The following is a 22,877-nucleotide window of genomic DNA, read 5'->3' as shown; positions in this document are numbered from 1 at the left end:
TATTTAAAAATAAAAAGGGTTTCATGTAACTAGGAGCTCATTATTGATCCTGAGCAATAAGGAGTAAGACGTAAACTTTGAGAACAAGGTAGAAGCAGTGATAACTAGGGGGGAAAGTCTAGCCAAAAAAGAAAGGACATATCAGGCTAAGTCCATCATGGACATAAAGGCTATCCCTGTTGTAGCTCAAAGAATACACCTAAAAAGAAAAGGCACACAGGGCTAGAACACCAGTGGAAAGAGACCACCTGCCACAAACACAAATTCATAAATTAACTACATACCTGGCCCTTGGAGCAGCTGTGACAAAGGACCATCTGATCCTTATGGCATTGTCTCACAGGACCCCTTACTTCACCTTAGGAATAAGAAGCCACCTAAACTACCTTCTCCTTCACCTATACAGCTAACAACCCTGCTGAGAAAACCTGCTAGGGCACTGAGCCATCCTGCATTTGATTCCACATTTCACAAAGAGGTGAATGTCAGATATTTTAAACAGTGTGCAACAATTTGAGAGCAAATCTAATTTAAATCAAAGCAAACCTGCTTTGAGAAATCAGTTTGGGGGGCATTATAAATCACTGAAAGGTGCATTCTAAAATGAAATGGACTGCACCATCTTATTAAATCCCCTGGGGATAAATATGAAGTTAGCAGTCATGGGCTTTTTAACTTGACATTAATTGGCTTTTGACCTTTTGACCTAAAGGTTCTTTGACCTTTAATTACTTAAAATCGCCAAATGAACTTCCTATTTGCAAGAGAAGCTTGAAATCATGCAAACTGGGAGAGCAATACAAACAAGCTGCTATTTATCTCATTAACAAATAAATATTATAAAACCAGATATTAAAATCTGCAAGCACTATTTCCGACTGATTTTGATCCTGTTATTTCTTTAAAACCTATAACTTTTCCTAACTTTTTTCACTCTAAAGGAAAAATAAATCAGGAAAGGAAGGAAATACTTCCATTTAGGTAAATTAGTCAGACATAAGTAATTTTCAAATGTCTGTGACCTAGTTAGTCCCTGTATTAAAAAAGGCTTCTTTAGTCAAGAATAATTCCAGGCCAAAATTCTAGAGGTTTTATGAGGCACAAGAGTTTTACAAGAATGTCTGATTGGATCAGCTAAGAAGAGATGGAGTTAAAATAATATACATGAGTAGAATTACATTTTACAAATTTAACAAAAAGGAATTTTTCCTTGTTTTGCTTTGGTTGGCTTTTTTAGTTTAGCTGGTGAACAATTAAAAATATTCTGTTAAAACCAAGGTAAATTATTGAAAAATCTCCTTGGATTTTTCAGTTAAGCATAGACTTAAAAAAAAAATCTTTTTCTTTATAGGAACTATGTCAATATACAGAGCAAAGTCTCAGGAATATGAGGGATGGGCAGTTATATGTTTATCCTCCTGTTCAAAGACAGATGCTTCAGTGCAACAATTTGAGAATTACCAGGTTTGGCAATCTCTAAAATACCTTTCACCTCTAACATTCTGTGATTCTACCCTGTGATTATCATACTTTATTATGCATTCTTAGTTCCATCCCAAGTAGAGGACGCTCTAGTCAGGTTCTGGTCACCAAATACTTTTTTCATCCCCTGAGGAAATAGAGGACCATCTCCATGAAAGAACTCCTGGGTTCTCTCCCCTTTTCTAGTTGTAGTAATATGTTTTCCCCACCATGTCCAGTGCACTACAGCCAAAACAGAACTAATAGCAGTGTCCAGCATATTAATTGTTCATTTCTTATATTTGTATTATAGTTGACTCCATTTTGTATTCCTATCATTTTTTTTTCCTTTTTTAAACTTTTTAAACTCATGTCTGATGTTCATCACTTTCGGTGTTATACATAGTTTTTGGAACTAGGATAAGATAATAAAATTTTATTGTGATTATCATGTTCAAGGCTCTAAGCTTTACATAAATAACATCATCCAGAACTTATAACCTTATATAACCTTATAACCCTATGAGATAGGTATTGTCACCCCCCCCCTTTTTTTTTCAGAATAAGGGAATTGAGGCTTAGGAAAGGCTAGAGGAAAGGTTACTCAGTGTCTTGGACTGGGATTCAAGCCCTGGGAACTTCCCTCCATAAACCACATTATTATCTTTCTTAATAGCCTCCCAATTAGAATGTTGTCAGAAAGTCAAAGTAAATTATTCTGGTAGCTTGACTTGGCTTAAAGTCTTTGTCAGACGTTAGGCCATTTCTATTTCTGGTCTCTTCAAGTTGGCTGGCCTTTTCTCTCTTTCAATGTTTGGAGTCACCAACCTTTTTGCTATGACTGCTGTTCCAGAGAAGCTGGCCTGGTCTAAAAAACTCATTTTTCTCAATTTTAGTTACTTTTTTAGTTCCAGAATTGTACTTCAGCTTTAGGCTCAACTACCTGAAGTTCCAATTCAGAAGCATAGATTCATTTGTTTAGTCATTCAACAAATTTTAAAAGTTGCAGGCACTGGCCAGTCTTCAGTGAATGAGGCAGACAAAGTCTCTGCTCTCATATTTCTTATGGTCAGTGAGAGTAGACAACAATAAACAAGTATACAGAGGACACCTGGGTGGCTCAGTTGGGTAGCATCTGCTTTTGGCTTAGGTCATGATCCTGGAATCCTGGGATTGATTCCCATATTGGGCTCCCTGCTCTGCAAGGAGTCTGCTTCTCCCTCTGCCCCTCCCCTTGCTCATACTCTCTCTTTCTCTTTCTCCCTCTCTCTCAAGTAAATAAAATCTTTTAAAAATAAATAAAATAAACACACATACAATATAACATATTAGGTACTGACAGATGCTGTGGAGAAAATAATGTATGGCAAAGAAGATGAGAAAGGCTGGCCCTCAGGAGGTGGAGGTGTGTTGTTGCCAAATTTATAAGAATGGTCTGGGAAAGCCTCTCTGATAAGGTAATATTTGAGCAGAGACATAAAAGAAATGCAAATTGTAAAAATGTAATGATTTTGGAAAGACAGGCATAACATTGAGAGCAAAGACCCAGAAGTAAGAACAATTCTGGAGTGTTTCCCTAACAATAAGAAGGTCTTTGGGCTGGACCTGAGTGCAAAGAATGAGTTGATGCCTAAAATTGTTTGACTTATCTCTAAGTCATTCAGTAATGGGATTTGACTATAAACCATCTTCCAGAAAACTTATTTTAGACTATATTTTTATACATTGTTTACCACTTTAGAGAACAAAAAACTTTTCTCAGATATCTCTTTTCTTCCTGAAACATCTTGTCACTGAGGGATGGATGTAAGTTGATTATCCTAGCAACCAGCAAAGGGTCTGACACATAGTGCATACTCAGTGAATGTATACTTGATTAATTAGTTGATTAATTAACTCAACAGCACAACTTTTACTTTCAACTTTATCGTATTCAGTTTTTACTGAACATTGGTGATTGGATTTAGTGCTGTGAAGGTTCAGAGGCTATGGTGGTGCACTCAGCCATTTGCCTCCAACCTAACATGTATATATATTTAATTTTTGTGTTGATTTGCTCTTTTTCCATCTAATTCTTCCATTAAGTTCTTTAGCATCTTTTCTTGTGGTCAGTTTCTGTAGGCTAACTTATCTGCTATATTTTTGGAATGCAGATGACAAAGTCTGTAGACCCATATGTAAAATAAAGTGATTCCAAATGAGAGCATGAAACCCTTTCTTAAAGAATGTTCAATAGCTCTAATACTTGATTCTGGGTAGCTGTTCTGATTTCCTAGGCATTTTTCTTATTTCTGCATTTACAGTTAGGTTCCAGCAGACTAAAGTTGCTAGGCAAAGTATACACTTGTATCTTTACTCCAGTTTTCATTAAAAAAAAAGTCATAAAGCATTTCAGTCCACTCCAAAAAGGATCCATTATCTGATTTAAAGCCACACTAAGAGGTTCTTCATTGAACAAAACTTGACTTTATTACCTGAAGCACCCAGAGCTCTGTCTGAGCCCCATTTATCCCTCACTGAAGCAAGAGCTACTAGTCAATGAATAGGTCAACCAAAAAATCAAAGAAGAAATCAAAAAGTATATGGAAGCAAATGAAAATGAAAACACAGTAGTCCGAGGCTTTGGAATGTAGCAAAAGTAGTCATAAGAGGGAAATATGTAGCAATACAGGTCTACCTCAAGAAGCAAGAAAAATCTCAAATAACCAACCTAACCATATACCTAAAGGAGATAGAAAAAGAACAGCAAATAAAGCCTAAAGCCAGCAGAAGAATAAAGATTAGTACAGAAATAAATGACATAGGTATTAAAAAAAAAAAAAAAAAGAACATATCAATGAAACCAGGAGCTGGTTCTTAGAAAAAATTAATAAAATTTATAAACTTCTGCCCAGACTCTACTCAAAAGAACAGAGAAAGGGCCCAAATAAATAAAATCACAAATGAGAGAAGAGAAATTACAACAAATACCACAGATACAAATAACTACAGGCCAATATTCCTGATGAACATAGATGCAAAGAACTGATACAACCCCATACCCAAAAAAACAAATAATCCAATTAAAAATGGGAAGAAGATACAGACATTTCTCCAGAAAAGAACATCCAGATGGCCAACAGACACATGAAAAGATGCTCAACATCACTCATCATCAGGGAAATGCAAATCAAAACTACAATGATACCACCTCACACTTATCAGAATAGCTAAAAATCAAAAACAAAAGAAACAACAAGTGTTGGCAAGGATGTGGAGAAAGAGAAACCTTCTTGTACTATTAGTGGGAAGTGCAAACTGGTGGAGCCATTGTGGAAAGCAGTATGGAGGTTCCTCAAAAAGTTAAAAATTAGAATTTCCCTACCATTCATCAATTCCACTACTGGGTATTTACCCCCGAAACACAAAAACACCAGTTCAAAGGGATACATGGACCCTGCTATGTTTATAGAAGCAATATTTACAATAGCCAAATTATGAAAACAGCCCGTGTCTATTGACTTATCTCTGGATAAAGATGTGGTATATGTATGTATGTATATACACACACAAACACACACACACAGGAATACTAGCCATAAAAAAGAATGAAATCTTGCCATTTGTAATGACATGGATGGAGCATTATGCTAAGTGAAATAATTATGCTAAGTGAAAAAATTCGGTCAGAAAAAGACAAATACCATATGATTTCATTCATATGTGGAATGAAATGCCCCAGTCCCCTGGTATGGAATCCTGCATATCTGCTTCCTTCTCTGCTTTGCTGCTAAAAGCAAGAATTTTAAATTATTAAGGTGTTAAAATTACGTTTATTACAACACATAAAAATTTTTCCTGTATAATGGAATGAGTGAGATATAACTTACCACTTCCTAAAGATACTATATTGTAAGATACTGTGAACTACTTTTATGCTTCTTTTTTTCAAAAGTACATTAGTATTTTGACTATTTTAGTATATCATCCATAAGCTAAACGGAGTATGCCTAACAATTTCAAGTGAATACTTACAATAGCACTTACTTAATTGTTCTCTATTTTCCCACTCACGTATCATTATTTGCCAATTTCATGTCAACAGATGTTCTGGCAAAACCATCTCTCATCTGTGTAATTTAGAGGTTATGTATAATGTATGGTCTGAACCAGTTTAAATATGTAACAGAAATAATTTAAGATTATTATATAGCTATTTTCTCCTTGCTTTCACACAAACCTTTGTCCTTACTCTGTTAGTACAATGCAAACAATAAAATATGTAAACATCGAGTTGGAGAATGAAGAATTCACTAAAGTTACTTAGAAAGGAAATCTGAAAATAACATTTGAAATTTTAGGCATATGCCTGATTTTACTCAAGATAGGTCACAGTGAGAAATAGAAGACAGAATTTTGTGATAGGACAATAAGGAGTTTCTAAGGTTCTGAGAAAGGGACAAATGATTCCATTCACAGAGCTAAAACACTTCTATGTCCTAGGGAAGGTTTTAGACCCATATATCCATTTTCTCATTTGATTTTTATACCAAATCCAGAAGCAGCATATTGTTATCATTTTCTAGAGGAGGAAACTGATTTGGAGAGGATCAATAACTTGGTCAGGCTTAGACAGTAGTCAAATGGCTGAGTCAGACTCCTAAGTCACTCTGATTCCAAATCTGCTATGCATTCATCATGCCCTGTTAGTGAGGCCACCCTCAAGGTCTAAGCATTCAGCATATGATGGCCGCGACTTAAGGTAATGTCAACAGTAAGCAAGATAATCTCTAAAACACCTCATTCTAATTAGCAAATTGCTAGGTGAAAGTTCCCTATCAATTTTCCCAAATGTGATAGGGCTCATGTAAATCATGGAAAACACACTCCAACCTTTGGTCTTTATATTTTAAGTTAGCAGGATGAACATAGTTTCTTCCTTTTTGTGTGTAGACTTTAAATTTAGACAACTAAAAGCTGAGTGATTGTTTTACCATTAGGAATGTTACTGTCAGGTAGTACAGCTCTAGATCTACAGATTTCTTATCAAGAGAGTTTAAATACTATTACAAAAAGTGGCCAAATCTGATATATTCCACTGGCTGACCCAATTGCCTGCATTTCCTTCTGATTTCCCACCCCAGTGGCATTGGGTAGGCAACTCAAATAGTATAGTTGGCCCCGGCCTTATTGTTCATTGTTTTCCTCTAAAGCTGCCTTCCCTCTAATTATGCAAGATGCCTTCACTCTAATGTTATGCCCAGTTAAGTGTTTTCAGCAGGCTTTCATATCTTCCTGGTCTGGGAACAGGTCTTATACAGAGAGCTTTCCTAGTTCTGCACCTGTGAGGAGGAGACCAAGGTGCCAGCTATGGCATTTCAGCTCTTCACCACCCTGCAGTCCGCTCCACACGAGGTGGATTGAGGGACTGCTTTTCAGTATGAACGCTGGGGTTGGGGGTAAATATTCCTGGTTGGGCTGGCTATTCACTGACCAACCTAGTCCTCCCATCCCCCTCACACCTTTGTGTTTGGGAAACTAGGAGTGGCAACCAATGAGTGAAAATGATACGAAAAACCACCTTTTCCTCCCTTCTAGTGGATTTTGTCACCAATGGCTCTGTACATCACTGGTATCAGTGTTCAACCTTAATATTCTTGTTGTGTCTGTGGACAACAAAAGCAGTGAGCTTTGAAATCTAAAATCTTTGCTTGAATCACTTCCTCAGCACTTAACTAACTTTGTGACTGTGGGAAGTCACTTCAACTATATAAATCATGCATCCAGTCTGAAGGGGGAATAATGATCTTTTAAGTTAATGCCTATGATGCCAGAGTGTGCACGTTTGTGAGGAGATAGATACAAGATTCTGCAATTAGCTGCCCAATCATTTTCATTTACTTTAGGAGATTACATATGTTTATAACTAGTATTTGGCTAATCAAGAAAACACTGACTAAAAATTCTGTGCTGAAACACTATTTTTGCCTGCTGCTGAAAAACCACGACCAGCAATAAAATGTTTTCCCCAGCTTTAATTTGGCTCACCAACTCCTTTAGTTACCTTATAAAAGATAAAACAGGTCATCATCTGGGAAACACAGATAAGAAACACAAAATTAGTAAACGTTCCCTCAAAGAATGTCACACATGTGATGAATACTAACATGATTCTCCATATAAAACTTTTTTTGCAATTATTTTTAAATTTCATCTTTGATTTATTTACTTTAATTGATATATTCCCTCTGTTAAAGAAAGTTGGAGAAAGCCCAATGATACATAAAAGCTCCCATGTTGCTCAGTTCTTAGAGCTCAATTTCTTTAAATTACATCTTCTTGGCCTTCAACTGGATCTCTTAATGCCTGCAAGGGTTTTTGGCTTTGTGGAATAAACCCTCAAAAAACTAAGTTTGTAGGAGAGCATTCAGATTTAAGATTTGAAAAAAATCATTTTGGAAATAGTCAAATTTTCATGTTAAATTATATTCATAGGTCAATTCTATTTAATTTTATTAAATCTATTAATCTATATAATTTTAAGTGGATGTTATGTTCTCTTTTAATACTTTCATAGCATTTTCAAATTTGCTAAAAAATTGTTTTGTTTGCCAAAGTGAGTAGAATTATTCTTATCCTCTTGCAGAAATGGCTACTTCATTGCTATATAAATATGTATGCATACACAGAGCAGTATTTATATTACACAAAAAATGCAAACAACCTAAATGTACAAGAGTAAGATGAAATCGCTAAATAAATTGTAGGGCACCAACTTGATGCAGTATCTGCACTCATTAACAAATTTGGTTTTGGAAGGTTAATGTTACAGGAAAAAGCTCATAATATACTATTAAAAGACAAAGGCGGTATGCCTCGGTGGCTCAGTTGGTTAAGCATCCATCTTCAGCTCAGGTCATGATCTCAGGGTCCTGAAATCAAGCCCTGCATCAGGCTCCCTACTCGATGGGGAGTCTGCATCTCCCTCTCCCTGTGCTGCTGCCCCTGCTTGTATCCTTCTCTTTCTCTCTCTCTTTCTCAAATAAACAAACGAAACATTTAAAAGATAGATAAATAAATAGGCAAAATTTGAAACTGTATTTTTAGTAATAATTGGTATAGTTCTAACTTTTGCTTTATGGCTCTAATTTCACTTACCTATACCTATATAGATCTGCATATATTTAGATAGTTATTGGTAAAAATGGGAAAGAATTCCATCATAATATTAACTTATCCTGAGAGGTGGGTTTAAAAGGCAATCAAAAGTCACAAAGCAGAAAGTTCAAGTTCAAGTTTAGTTGGGGATTTTTTTTTCAAAGAGATAGAAAAACTTCCAACTTTAAAGCACTGAACACACAAGAAATTATTTTAAAATGGATTTCAAATCCATATTTTAACCATTAAGTAAAGTAAGTAGAATGAATAAATGAAATAAGTAAGATGGATAAAGAAGATAAAATCAAAAAGGAAGGAAGAGCCAGCTAGAATTTTCAACTGGAGAGAAGTGAAAAAGAAGCAGCAGGGAGAAAGGCTGGAGAAGACTGAAGGCAAATAAAATGAGAAAAACAACTTTAAGTAAATGAGATAGATGATATAATTGTCAGTAATATATAATATATACATATATAAGGGGAACCTGGGTGGCTCAGTCAGTTAAGCATCTGACTCTTGATTTTGGCTCAGGTCATGGTCTCAGGACCCTGAGATCAGCCCCGCATCAGGCTTTGTGCTCTGTGGGGGGTCTGCTTGAGATTCTCTCCCTCTGCTCCTCCCCACTAATATGCACTTGCGTACTCTCACTCTCTCTCCCTCTGCTGCCGCTCATGCTCTCTCTATCTCTCAAATAAATAAATCTTTACAAATACATATACATATATATTATGACTGTTGATAATTATATCAACACCTAATATTTATGCCACTTTTTAAAAATGCTTATTAAGCCCTCACATATATTACCTCTTTTATAATCCTCATCACAACTCTAGGAGTTAGATAATTGTCTCCACTCCAATAAATGAAGGGAACAGTTCAGAGAATATGAATTGTCTGACATTACTGCCAATGACAACAACCATATTAATAATAGCGATAGTAGCAGCAGCCATAATAGAGGAGCAGCAACTAATAATTGTCGGGCACCTAATATGTGCCAGTCACTGTGCCAAGAGCATAAAAGTATGTCACCCTCAAAACAGTGCTCTGAGATAATTATTATTTTTTTAAAGATTTTATTTATTTATTTGACAGAGACAGAGAGATCACAAGTAGGCAGAGAGGCAGGCAGAGAGAGAGAGAGAGGGAATGAGATAATTATTATTATCCCTACTTTACATGTGATGCATCTGAGGTTTGAAAACTTTAATAACATGCCCAATACTGAATAGAAGCAAAATCGGAGGGGGAGACAAACAATGAGAGAATGTGGACTGTGAGAGAAAAACTGAGGGTTTTGGAGGGGGGCGATGGGGGGTTGGGTGAGCCTAGTGGTGGGTATTGTGGAAGGCACGTATTGCATGGAACCCTGGGTGTGCTGCATAGACAATAAATTTTGGATCACTGAAAAAATTAAGTTAAATTAAATTAAATTTAATTTAATTTAATTTTTAAAAAAAGAAGAAGAAGAAGAAGCAGAGCCAGAATTTCAACTGAAGCAATCTGACTCCCAAGTCTTAAATGCCTTTTCTCTAAATCCCAGAGCTGGCACTTCAATCCATACCTTCCTACTCCATACCTTATGTTCCTTCCATTAGGACAGAAAGAGAAAGGCTCACACCTTACACCACTCCCCACCCCTTCACACAATAGGATTCTGGGTCCCACTATTTACTCTGTCACTGATGAACTGGCCAAATTCTTCTTCCTCTGCCCAACCCATGTCCAGGCTTTGTGATACCAGAATTTAATGAAAATTGCCATTGCCAATGACATTGCCATTGTTAACACTGTTGCTTCGGTACTTAGGCATGGAAATCCACAAACAGACCTGTCTTCCATTTTTGAGTGCCCTTGAGACCCACATATTTCCCAATTCAGTTGAGAAATCAAAGGAAGTTGTTCAAGTAGACAGAGTAGTGATAGAAAAAGATTTAGATACCTGAATTTCAAAAACTTGTCATTGGTCAGATGAACTTAAATTTGAGATTCAAAAGTCCTCTTCCTCTGTTTTTACACAATAAGAAGAATCACATACATGCACAGATAAGGCATACAATCAATCATGGGATAATCTCTGAATAAAAGGTCTATCTATTTATATTGCCAAAAAAAGATTGAAACCTTAAACCTGAGCGGGCAAGGCTTCCAGGTGTCAGCCATGCTACTTTAAAAAAGAAAAAGATCTTATTGTGGGCCCAGCTATACTATGGAAAGGGGGGAAAAGAGTATCTAATATGGAATCAAGCAAGCTATCCTCAATCTACGATTTACCATTAATTTTATCTGTGAAAATGGGCAAGTCATCTCTCCTCAGTTTCCCTGTGTGTAAAAGAAGTGTTTACTACATCTTTTACAAATCTAACATTTAGTATTACTTTTTGCCTAGTTGAAGTGAGTACTCCGATACCATAGTCTGTGTGGGGAGGATGACAGGGAGAGAAGGAATATGAGAATAAGAATTTAAATGAGAATGAGAAAGAAAAGAAGGAGAAGGAAGAAAAGAAGTCCATTAAAAATTCATAGCATGGTAAATACTTTATAAGATGACCCTGTTTTAAGAGTTTCACTATCAGAAGTAGGGGTTTTGTTTGTTTTTTAATGAAAGCCCAAATTGGAGATTTACTTTATTGTGATATCCCCTTTTGAAGAACGATCACTATCTCATGGGAATCTAAGACTCAAAGATTGAAAAATCTTGGATTTTGAAGAGCAAAGACATATGCAAAAAGTAACAATGATTGTTTCAACATACCTTCTTATATAGTTACACTTAAAGAGTGTCCTTCTTTTGACAATTGGTGATCTATGTCGCTGAGAAGTGAAAGGAGATATATTTTATGTACTAGATAATAGTTCCTTTAATATATGCAGAATAAACTTTTCATGTAACTTCCTTTTTCTAGCTGACACTTTTTGCTGATTTATTGCAAGCTAAAGGATAAATATATGTATATGTTTACATAATCTTGAAAGCATCTCTCTGGTTGTAAAGTGGTAAAAACACTACTTTCCATCATTTTCTCCCATGTATAAAAGACTAGTTTTACTCTTTGAGTGCAAAAGGAAGTTATCTATTAAAACTTCTCAAAACCATTCTCTCACCGGATAATGTGGGTTTTTTTTAAACTGTGTATTTCAGGCCCTGCTTGACACTCAGAATCTTTTGCGTGCACAAATCACAAATTTTACGTTCAACCTGGGATTTTCAGGAAAATTTTACCATACAGGTAAGAAAACGGAAGTTAATTATTCTCATAAGGCCTCTCTGACTACTCTATTTAAAAATTGTGCCTCCTTCTCTTCATACCTTCCTACATTCCATGTCTCTCTCCATTTTTATTTTCTTCATATTATTCAATTCCACTTAATATATCATTTTTTAACATTTACAATATGTGGATGGTTTGAAAGTTTATTCACCATGTTCTAATGGCCTAACAGCTTTCCTTTTCTACTGAACTATAATTTACATAGATAAATGTGCATAAGTATTAAATGTAGTGCTCAGTGAATTTTCACAAAGCGGCACGCACATCAAGAGAGAGAATGGTACCAAATCCCACCCCCACAAACCGCCTTGTGCTTCCTCACAGCCACTAGCTTCCCTCAAAGAAATCCACTACCCTGACTTCTAATATCACAAACTAGTTCTCACGGCTTTGAGATGTGTGTAAAAGGATCATACAGTAAGGACTCTTCTGTAGCCACCTCATTTCATTCAACATTATTCTGGTTTTACAGATATTACTGTAATTCTTCCATTTTCATTACTGTGTTGCATTCCATTGTTGGGAGTATACCAAAATTTCTTTATTCCATTCCTTTCCAATGTAGATGGTTGGGTTTTTTTCCTAGTCTTCAGCTCTTTTCTTTTTTTTAATAATCATGTTAAGAACATTTTTGTACCATCCTTCAGAGAACATAACTACTCTTTTCTGTTGACTGTCAACTAGAGGTAAAATTTTTGGTTATATAACACACTTATGGCCAACTTTAGTAGGAAGATGACAGTTTTTCAAAAATGGTTCTATCAATTTACATTCTCAACAGTATATGAGTTTTCCTGTCATTCTACATTCCCACTAATATTTGATATTATTTGTCTTTTTAATTTTAGCCTTTTTGGTGACCTTGTAGAGATATGTTATGGCTTAAGGTACTTTTCTCTTATGGGCAGTAAAATTGAGCATGTTTCATATATTTATGGGCTATTTGGATATCTTCTTTTGTGAACTGAGATTTTTTTTCTATAGGGTTGTATGCTTTTACTTATTGATTTGTGGAAATTATTTATATATTCTTTTTTCTTTTTTTTCCTTTACATATTCTTAATGAGCCTTTTGTCAGTTATATGTGTTCCAAATATTTTCTTCTATTGTATGGGTTGTCTTTTCACACTTCTGATGGTGTTTTTTGGTGACCAAAAATACTTCATGTAGTCCAGTTCATCTTTTTGTTCCTTTAGTGGTCAACTTTTTGTATCTTTTTGGAGACATCTTCGCATACTGTAAGATCATAAAAATATGTTCCTACTTTCTTAAAACTTATAAATCTGAAATCCACCTGGAATGGATTTTTGTGTATGTGTGAGACAGAGGTCAAGATACCTTCTTTTTCCACAAAGTTATCTAACCGGTACCAAGTACTGAAATGACCTTCCTTTTCCCATTGCACCATAGTGTCATAGCTGTCATATATAACCATATATGAGGACTCTAGACTCTCCTGCTCATTGGATCTATGCCACATCACACTCTTATTTACAGTAACTTTATAACTAATATTAGTATCTGCTGGTGCAAGTTCTCCAATTGTGTTCATCTTCTTCAAGATTGCCTTGGAAATTCTTGGTCCTTTGCATTTTAATATAAATTTTATAACCAGCTTACCAGTATCCACAAAGAAACCTGCTAGAATTTTGATTAAGATTGCATTAAATCTATTGATTTGAGGGAGAAATGCCATCCTAAATATTGAGTCTTCCAATCCTTGAACACATTTAGGTCACCTTTAATTACACTTAGTAAAACTTTACTGGTTTTAGATTTATTCTTTGGTGGCAGTCTTCGATGCAGTAGCAGATGGTGTCTTGTTTTTATTTTATTTTCCATTTCTTTGTTGATGATATGTAAAAATACAACTGATTTTGTGTACTGATCTTGCATCTAGCAACTCTGCTATGTTCATTTACTATTTCTATTGTTTGTAGACACTTTTTGGATTTCCTACCTATACATCGTGTAATTTTTGGATTTTAAAAATTGTCCTTCCTCCTTTCTGAGCCTTACAAATTGTTTTTTCCTTACCTATTGCACTAACTTATATCTCCAGTACAAAAGTAAATAGAAGTGGTGATGATAACACTCCTGTCTTATTACTGACCTCAGGGGAAATCTCTCAGTAGATTTTTTCCCATTCTCAAGGGGAATCCTTTCAATAGACTATTTTGTAAACACTCTTTTAAAAAAAAAAAAAAAAAGACTTTATTTATTTATTTATTTATTTGAGAGAGAGAGAGAGAGAGAGAGAGAGAGAGAACATGAGCAGGGGGAAGGGGCAGAGTGAGAGGAGAAGCAGGGAGCCCAACACAGGCTTGATCCCAGGACCTGGAGATCACAAACTGAGCCAAAGGCAGACACTTAACCATCTGAGCCACCCAGGTGACCCTAGACACTCTTTGTTCACTTAAAGAACCTCCCTTCTATTCCTAGATGGCTAAGAGTTTTATCATAAATGGGTGTTGAATGCACTTTGTCTTTATCTGTTGTCTCTCTTCCCTTACTAAAATGAACACTCCATGAAGGCTTCACTGTTTTAACACCACCAACTAGGACAGTGGCTACTGAAAATGAATTAATGAACAAATGACTGAGCGAAAATAAAATCACTTTCATTTTAACTATTAGTATTTTTCAGAGAATAAAATTTGACAATGTTGTGTTGTGAAAGAAAATCACTCTAAATATTCAGAATAATTAGAAATGTTCTTTCTCGGGCCCCTGGGTGGCTCAGTCCATTAAGTGTTTGCCTTCAGCTCAGGTCATGATCCCAGGGTCCTGTGATCAAGCCTCACATTAGGAGGAGTGGGGAGTCTGCTTCTCCCTCTCCTCCCTGTTCCTGCTTTCTCTCACTATCTCTGTCACTCTCTCTGTCTCTCTCTCTCAAATAAATAAAATCTTAAAAAAAGAAAGAAAGAAAGAAAGAAACTTTCTTTCCTAGACATAATAGAAATAGGAGAAAATACTTCTGGCAACTTATTTTATGGCTAATGCTGAATGCTAAAGAGTGACTCTAGCTAATTGTTCTCCTTCCTTTTTGTTTCTGAAAGATCTGTCCTCTTTCCTTACTTGGACCCTTCCCACAGCTCACAGTAAGGATGTCTACTACCCAAGCCAAGGAAAGTAGAACACAGAATAAAGCTAAGGCCAAGGCTTGAACGGATCTTATTATCTGTGTATGATATGAAAGCTTCCACAAAAACTTAGCTAGGGTTATCTGAACAATATAATCACTTTTTAGTGGGAAAAGATGTAAAATTTAATACTCTGAATCTTTCAAAAATTAGAAATTGTAATGTTTAATTGAATTACATTGTCTTCTTTCTAAATGAGTAATTCATTCTCCTGTTAAAAATTCTTTCTAAATGAGTAATTCATTCTCCTGTTAAAAATTCTATTCTATTCAACCTTGAAGGGAAGGAGAAAAACAGCACATTCATCATAGTAAGACTTTCTTTCAGGAGAGGGTTTCCATTTTGTTTGGTATATTTTAGTTTTTGAAGGGTTTGTGCAGAAACATAAGAGATGAAGGAAATAAAATCATAGTTCCCTGTTAGTGAGCAACACTGTATTGTAGGTACTTAGCTAAGCACTTTTCATGTACCTTTTCAATGAAGCCTAGGAGTTAAAGAATATGTTCCCTTGCTTTCTAAGTAGAAATTTAGAGGGGCCCAAGGTCATGTAGCTAGTTAAGTGTCAAAAATAGTTTCAACTTTAGGTCAGGCAGAGCCCAAGTCTTATGCGTTAGATAAACTGGATTTTTATTGCTTATCTGGCAATCCTTGATAAAGGAAGCTGAATGGCAAAGCGTTCCTTCTCTTTATCTATACGTTCTTTAGGTTTGTGTATTTCCCCAAACCTTGGAGAACCAACAATATTGGTAAATTCTAACTGTACCACAGAATTAATTACCAATGTGAAGAGTAATATTATATTGAATTAAATGATGATCTTATTTTCTAAATTCCAAATGTGTTCAATTCATGATAGTTAAGGGCACTAAGTTTGGAGTTGTTTAATCTGGGTTAGAATTTATAAGTCAGAGAATAAAATTTGACCATGTTTTGTTGTGAAAGAAAATCACTGCAAAAACTAAGAATAATTAAAAGCTTTCTTTCCCAAACATAATAGAAATATACGAAAATTCTCCTGGCAACTCGGTTTTTTGTCCAATGCTGAATGCTAAAGAATGACTCTAGCCAGTTGCTGCCTTTCCTTGTTGTTTCTCAAAGATTTCTCCTCTTTCCTCACTTGGGCACCTCCCACAACTCAGAAGAAAATTCCCAGTAAGACACCAGGTTCTGTCCCAACCTTGTCAGTGATGTGGGACAAATTATTTCACCTTTCTAAATACCAGTTTCCTTATTTGAAGAATAGAGTTAGCAGTAGCCCTTATCTCATAAGGTTTTAGTGAGAATTAAATGAGACGATGCTTATAAAACAGTTAACACAATGCTTGACAAAAGGTAGAGTCTCAATCAATGATGATTTTGAATATCAAAGCAGGAAAAACAGAAGATAAGATACTGATGAGACATAAGTTATTTAAATAGATACATAATAAAATAATAATTTGCAATAACTCTAAGATTTCAGCATAGTTTTCTAACACCTTAAAAAATGACACTTAAAATTGAGGAATTTGATTTCTGGTTCTCTCCTCCTCCAGCTCTAACAAAGGTGGGCAAAGTTAGGAGATCACGGGGTGGCAAGCATCCAGGACATCCAACCACAGCTATGTTTCAACTGCTTTTTATCATACTGTTTAAAGTAATAAGCAATAGACACTTGTTCTCAATATAATTAATTCTGATATAAAACATCCCCAAAGGAGGATTAAATGAAATCAGATCAGAGTTATAAAGGAAAAAGGGAAAGGCATACATTTATGCCCACTATGAATTTATATAAATCTATCAGAGGGCAGACATCATTTGTCTAATTTCTGCATGATTCAAATGTATGACTATTTTAATAGCAGATGGCACCATGATATTCAGGAAAGGACAACGAATGCCTGAGCTCTCCTTCCAAAGCTACCTTTCCACTGTCCTGATAAGGAAACTATGGATAAAGTCCAACTAGAAAAATGAACAAAGGAGAGATAAGAAGAAAGTTGCAGGGAAAGATAGGAGTTACAGGGGATAGGGGATAGGGGATAGAGATTTAAAGCAGTAGAGGGGTGAGTTTTCATAATCTAGGAAATCTCATCTCACTCCACCCACATTCACTTTATCCAGAGGAGGTGGAAGTCAGGAATGCATTGATTACTGGGAAATCCCAGAGACTTGTGCTTCTTTTCAGTAATGGAAAATAAAACCGCCATAAGTAACCAATGGTAATCTTAACTAATATGGTGTCCTGAGGACATACAAAATGTTAAGAAAGAGGACAGTCTCTTGGATGTAAGTAGAGATGTTTAATTGTGGGGAAACTAAATGACATCATCCTTATGTCAAAAAACCACATATTTAAACAACACCAGTCAATGTAACAAATGCTTCTTCACCATGGCCACCATATTTATCACCTAAAAGGTAGCAGGACCCAAGAAGACCCTGTAATGATTGGGGTCATCAGAGACTCTAAATCTTGAATCCATATATTCATATTCCCTTGCATTCCTCTCTAGACGTTTCTCTTGAACTGTAAAATAATCACTCAGAAGCCCCAAGAATGCTTTTGCCTCACTAATCAGGTGACTCACTAATCAGGTCAGTCAGTTAATATGATGGCATGGTCAATTCTTGAGCAGTGTCCCATCTGCCACATAACACCCAAGTGAGATCTTCCCCCCACACATCATGCAGTATCATCGTGGAAAAAATAAAACGCAAGGAGGCCCGTAAACGACACAAGGAGAACAAGGGTAAGAAACATGAAAAGAAAGGAAAAAGGCATTTTAGATTACCTAATATGTGCCAGGATTATAGTGCCACTTCCTTCCCCAAAAGAATAAAATAGGTATCGCTATCCATTGTTTACCTGCATAAATACAGACATTAAAGGAGTTATGTGACTTGTCCACAATCACACAATTCGAATGTGTTGGAAGCTACAAATAAACTGAAAACTTCTAACTCTAAAGGCTCTCCTTGTTCCACTATATTTTGGTAACATGAATGTGTGATGAAGAGGAAAAAATTAGGGAAATATAATAGGTTAAATTTAAAGGTGCTTTTTATATATAAGGAAAAAAGTTTCTTCATATCAGCTGAGTATTTAACCATATAAAAGTGAAATTAAAGTCTGTCCTTGTTGAAGAATTATGTCATTCCACTCATTCTACATTACTAACCCTTGTTGTCCCTATATCAATGAGGACTGTGCAGCCTCGTGCTATGCCTTTATCTTTGGTAAGTCACTTTCACCGCCCAGTAAATCAGAGGATCTGATTCTTTTCCTTCCAATGGGCTCTGCCTTCCTTCTCTTGGGAAAAATGAAGAGAAGAGCAGTAGTAGCAGACACAACTGGCTGGGCCAGGAGAGCAGTCTGCCCTCCCTCTTTAGCCCATAGGGCACTATTGAAAACCAATCATATCCTAAAAATGAAATTTTTGAAAATACAAGAGAGCATTTTCTCCACGCAGAGGGAACGTCATTGGAAGAATCTACTATTCTATATCCTAGCAGCTTGTTAGATGCAGTGTCGTGGCTGAAATTTAAGTGTGGTTGTGTAATTTTGTGGAGATTAATATCATCTTATGATATGCCTGGATAGTAGTGAGGCAACCTCTACGGATCTCATTCCAGGCTTTGGTAAAGAAACCAAGGGAGTTCTATCCCCCTCAAGTTAAAATTGAGGAATTTCTCACCCATTCACCTAAACTGCAGGGAAAACAGAGGAAATAAAATGTGCCCAAATAGGAAAAAACAAAAGAATGACAACAGAGCTGACTCTAAAGGAAACAGGAGTTTCTTGACAGAAAGTCTGCTTCTGGAACTTGAGAGACAGGACAATCATGAGAAACCCAAGTACCGCCAAGGAGTAGCGTGGCTTGCTTTACTCCGACTTTACCACTTCTCAGCCTCTTTCCTTCACTTTCATCCTTTCTCCTTTCTTCCCTTCAATTTTCTCTAATCTTCCAAAAAACAATTCCTACATTTCCTTTTTTCCTCCTTATTTATGCCTTAGTTTTCACTAACTACTCAGTAGCTTCTTCTCAGAGCTAATGAGGAACCCAAATAAAATATGGAATTACTTTATTGTGACTGGGGTGTCACAACCCATGTCAGAATGACCTACTGCTGGAGCTCTGCCACTCATTTCTTTGTACACATTCCCTTGATTCCATTTCCTACTTATCCCCCCATTCTCTCTAAACTACAGATTATACAGATACTGAAAGAGTTCTAATATCCTTGGGAATGGTTGCGTATTTCCATTTTGCAGTAATTCTATACCCATGGCTCATGTTGAAAATTTTTAAAAAGAGTTTCATCACAGTCTCTGGCTGTTCCCTGAGGAACGAGTTTTTCTTTATTACATTTCATGTTTAAAGCCTTCTGTGTATCAAAGAAAGTATAAATGGAGTCTTCTAAATACATACATGGGCGTGATAGGCAATCATTGTAACTGGAATTAACTGAACAATCCTTTTCCCCTGAAGGAACTGAAGAGGAAGATGAAGGCGATGACCATCTTCTGGGGTCTGTGGATGAGTTTTGGTGGTTTCCTCATATGTGGAGCCATATGCAACCTCACCTCTTCCATAATGAGTCATCTTTGGTGGAGCAGATGATTCTCAACAAAAAATTTGCTTTAGTAAGTAACTCACTTTGAATATTACATTGAACTGTAGTGTACACTGGCATTAGAAAAACCTGGTATTGGAGCCTTTCAGGATGTGACTTTTGAATTTGTATTGGATGCTCAATACTATGCCTAAGGCGTTGAGGGTCTAATTTAAGAAAAATTTCACAAGGGTGGAGTTAGGATGGTGAAAAGTAGGGGTTCCTAGGTTTGCCTGGTCCCTCGAATGAATACAGCTAGATCATTATCAAATCATTCTGAACACCTGCAAAATCAATTGGAGACATCTGAGAAAAGAAATGCTGCAATCGTATGAGTAGAAAGGTGACCATTTCATGCAAGATAGGAGGTGCAGAGACTTGAATACAGGGCTTTACATCTGATGATATGGCGGAGGGGAGGGAGGGTGCTTAAGGAGGCTACCGCACGGTATGGTAAGCAGCGGAACACAAAAGCGAAACTTTTAGAATCTGCTACCGTGGGGGATGTCCTGGGCATAAAGGTGCTCAGGTGGGGAAGCGGGCTAGAATCCCGGTGTGACAGCATGGTCTCAGGATCCCTGGGGTCACAGGAAGAATGAGGGTGCCTGGGTCCAGCAGATTTCCCAGGCACAGGAGTGGGGAAGCAACTGAGAACAGTGAGTCTAGGTGCAAGCTCTCTGCTCAGTGTTGCCATAAACTGCAAACCGCTGTGCAGTCATGTGACCACTTTCCTGGCAGCAGGCCGGCAAAAGGCAGATGCATGCCAAGACCACTCCCTCCCCAGGAGGAACAGCACAGGTCCACACTGCAGGAGTCCATAAAATTTGGAGTTTTGAAACTCAGTCATGTGCCTAAAATAAAAATGCTCCATCACAGGCTGGGTGAACAGAGTTGAGATAGAGACCAGGGAGAGACGAGTGATCGATCGCTCTTCTGTGAGGGCTCAGTGAAGCGTGGGGGGGGGGGGGTGCGAATTTTCAGCTCCCGGGCTAGAGAGCTGGGCATTGCCATAATCATCCTACCCATCAGTGCTGAAAGCCCTCAGGTAACAAAACAGCGTCATAGTGGAATTTGGAGCTGCTTACAGTCCAGCCTCCTGGCAAGAGAGTCACATGTGCAAGAGGGCAAGTGCACCTGAGAATCAGTGCAACAGGCTCCGCCCCCAGAAGACCAGCAGGAACAACTGGCTCACACAAGTTTACTGATCATAGAGGGCTGCAAAACTTCAGCTCTTGGGGAAAACAGTATATAGCATTTGTTGTTTTTTTTTAATTCTTTAGTCTTTCAGTGTTATTTTTTCAGTTGTTATTTTTTCAATTCATTTTTTATTCTTTTTATTTTTTATTTTTATATATGTGTTATATATATTTGTTTCCTTTCATTGTACTTTATTTTATTTTTGTATATATATATATAAGTTTTTCTTTCTTTCTTGTTTTGGGATCTCTTTTCTTTTAACAAGCAGACCAAATCACACCCAGTCTAGTTCTTTGCTTTGTTATGTTTCTTGTTTTGTTTTGTTTTGTTTTTCTTGTTTTGTTTTGTTTTGTGTTGTTTTGTTTCTGGGTTTTTTTCCTATTGTTGTTATCGGGTTTTTTTTTTTCTCTTTCTTATATTCTTTTCTGGAAAAAATGATGAAATGGAGAAATTCACCCCATCCCCCAAAAAAAGAACAGGAGGTAGTGCTCACTGCAAGGGATTTAATCAATATGGATATAAGTAAAATGTCTGAACTTGAGTTTAAAAAAATGATTATAAAGATACTGACTGGGCTTGAAAAAAGCAGAGAAGATTCTAGAGAATCCTTAACTGTAGAAATAAAAGAACTAAAATCCAGTCAGGCCAAAATTAAACATGCTATTACCGAGATGCAGTCCCAAATGGAGTATATAAACCAAGGAAGAATGAGGCAGAAGAGCAAGTCAATGATATAGAAGATAAAATGATGGAAAATAAGAAAGCTGAAAAGAAGAAAGAAAAGTACTGGATCACAAAGGGAGACTTAGAGAACTCAAGTGATCCCATAAAGTGAAGCAATACCTAGGTAATAGGGGTCCCAGAAGACGAGGAGCAGAAGAAAAGAGTGGAAGGTTATAGCAGCAATGTACACAATAGCCAAAATATGGAAAGAGCCAAGATGTCCATTGACAGATGAATGATCAAAGAAGAGGTGGTAACATATCACTTCTTCACAGACACACACACACACACACACACACACACTGAAATATTACTCAGCCATCAAAAAGAATGAGATCTTGCCATTTCTAGTGACATGGATGGAGCTACAGAGTATTATCCTAAGCAAAATAAATCAAGGGAAGACAAATACTATGATTTCACTCATGTGGCATCTAAGAAGCAAAACAGAGGGGAAAGGAAGGGAAAATAAAATAAGATGAAAATAAAAAGGGAGGTAAACCCTAAGGGATGCTGAACTCTAGGAAGCAAACTGAGGGTTGTTGGAGGGGAGGTGGGTGGAGGAAGGAATGACTGAGTAATAGGCATTAAGGAGGGCACTTGATTTCATGAGCACTGGGTGTTGTATGCAACTGATGAATCACTAAACTCTATCCCTCAAAGTAATAATACAGTTTACATTAACTAAATTGGATTTAAATAAAGAATTTAAAAAAATTTAAAAAAAGAGAAACTTCACAAGACACTCACAAGACTTACCTATATGACAGTTTAGTCAGAGCTCATAAGACATGGCTCCCTATCCAGAAGGAGCTTTTTGCTATACCAGGAAGGCAAAATATGCACATAAAACAATCCTCCAACAAAATGAGATATTCCATGACCTAGTGCCAAACTGTACAGATATAAAACCCCACCGTTCAGATAAATAAGTGTCATTGGGAGTGGTCAGGAAAATGTACTTATGGCAATAGGATTTAGGTACACCTGAAATAAGGATAAGATGTACATGTCAGGAAGAACTGAAGTATGGTGAGGATGAGGGAAAAGACCATGTAGGAGACCATAATGTGGGGACTAGGTAATGAAGACTCAAGCCAGAGAGGCAATGGAAATGAGAAGAAAATCATTTAAACACACTGCAAACCACTGCAAACACATGTTATAGTGATGGGACATTCATGTGATTCATACACTTTTTTTTTCAATTTTCATACACTGTTTTATACTGAAGGGCTTCTGATTCCTGACAGGGAAATTTACAGCAAAAGTTCTAATGAGTACAGTTTTCAAGAGAATGTGCATGTAGTCAGCAGGGATGGTATATGGTGATCAACAGGCCCAT

The 22,877-nt window shown here is 36.6% G+C and overlaps 1 protein-coding gene across 1 annotated transcript in view; it reads left to right on the top strand.

The window, feature by feature from the left end:
- The window catches only part of LOC111156296 (bifunctional heparan sulfate N-deacetylase/N-sulfotransferase 3), a 160,111-nt gene that overhangs the window by 26,981 nt on the left and 110,253 nt on the right, over positions 1-22,877 (top strand). The window contains exons 2-3 of the mRNA XM_022517076.1: positions 11,741-11,828; positions 19,489-19,643. Of these exons, the coding sequence (XP_022372784.1) occupies positions 11,741-11,828; positions 19,489-19,643 (243 nt within the window). The remainder of the gene's footprint in view (positions 1-11,740; positions 11,829-19,488; positions 19,644-22,877) is intronic.

This window comes from Enhydra lutris, unplaced genomic scaffold (genome assembly GCF_002288905.1).
Source record: "Enhydra lutris kenyoni isolate GAN:26980312 unplaced genomic scaffold, ASM228890v2 scaffoldscaffold3, whole genome shotgun sequence".
NCBI lineage: Eukaryota > Metazoa > Chordata > Mammalia > Carnivora > Mustelidae > Enhydra > Enhydra lutris.
The sequence above is the reverse complement of the archived record's forward strand: the minus strand, read 5'-3'. Positions and strand labels throughout refer to the sequence as shown.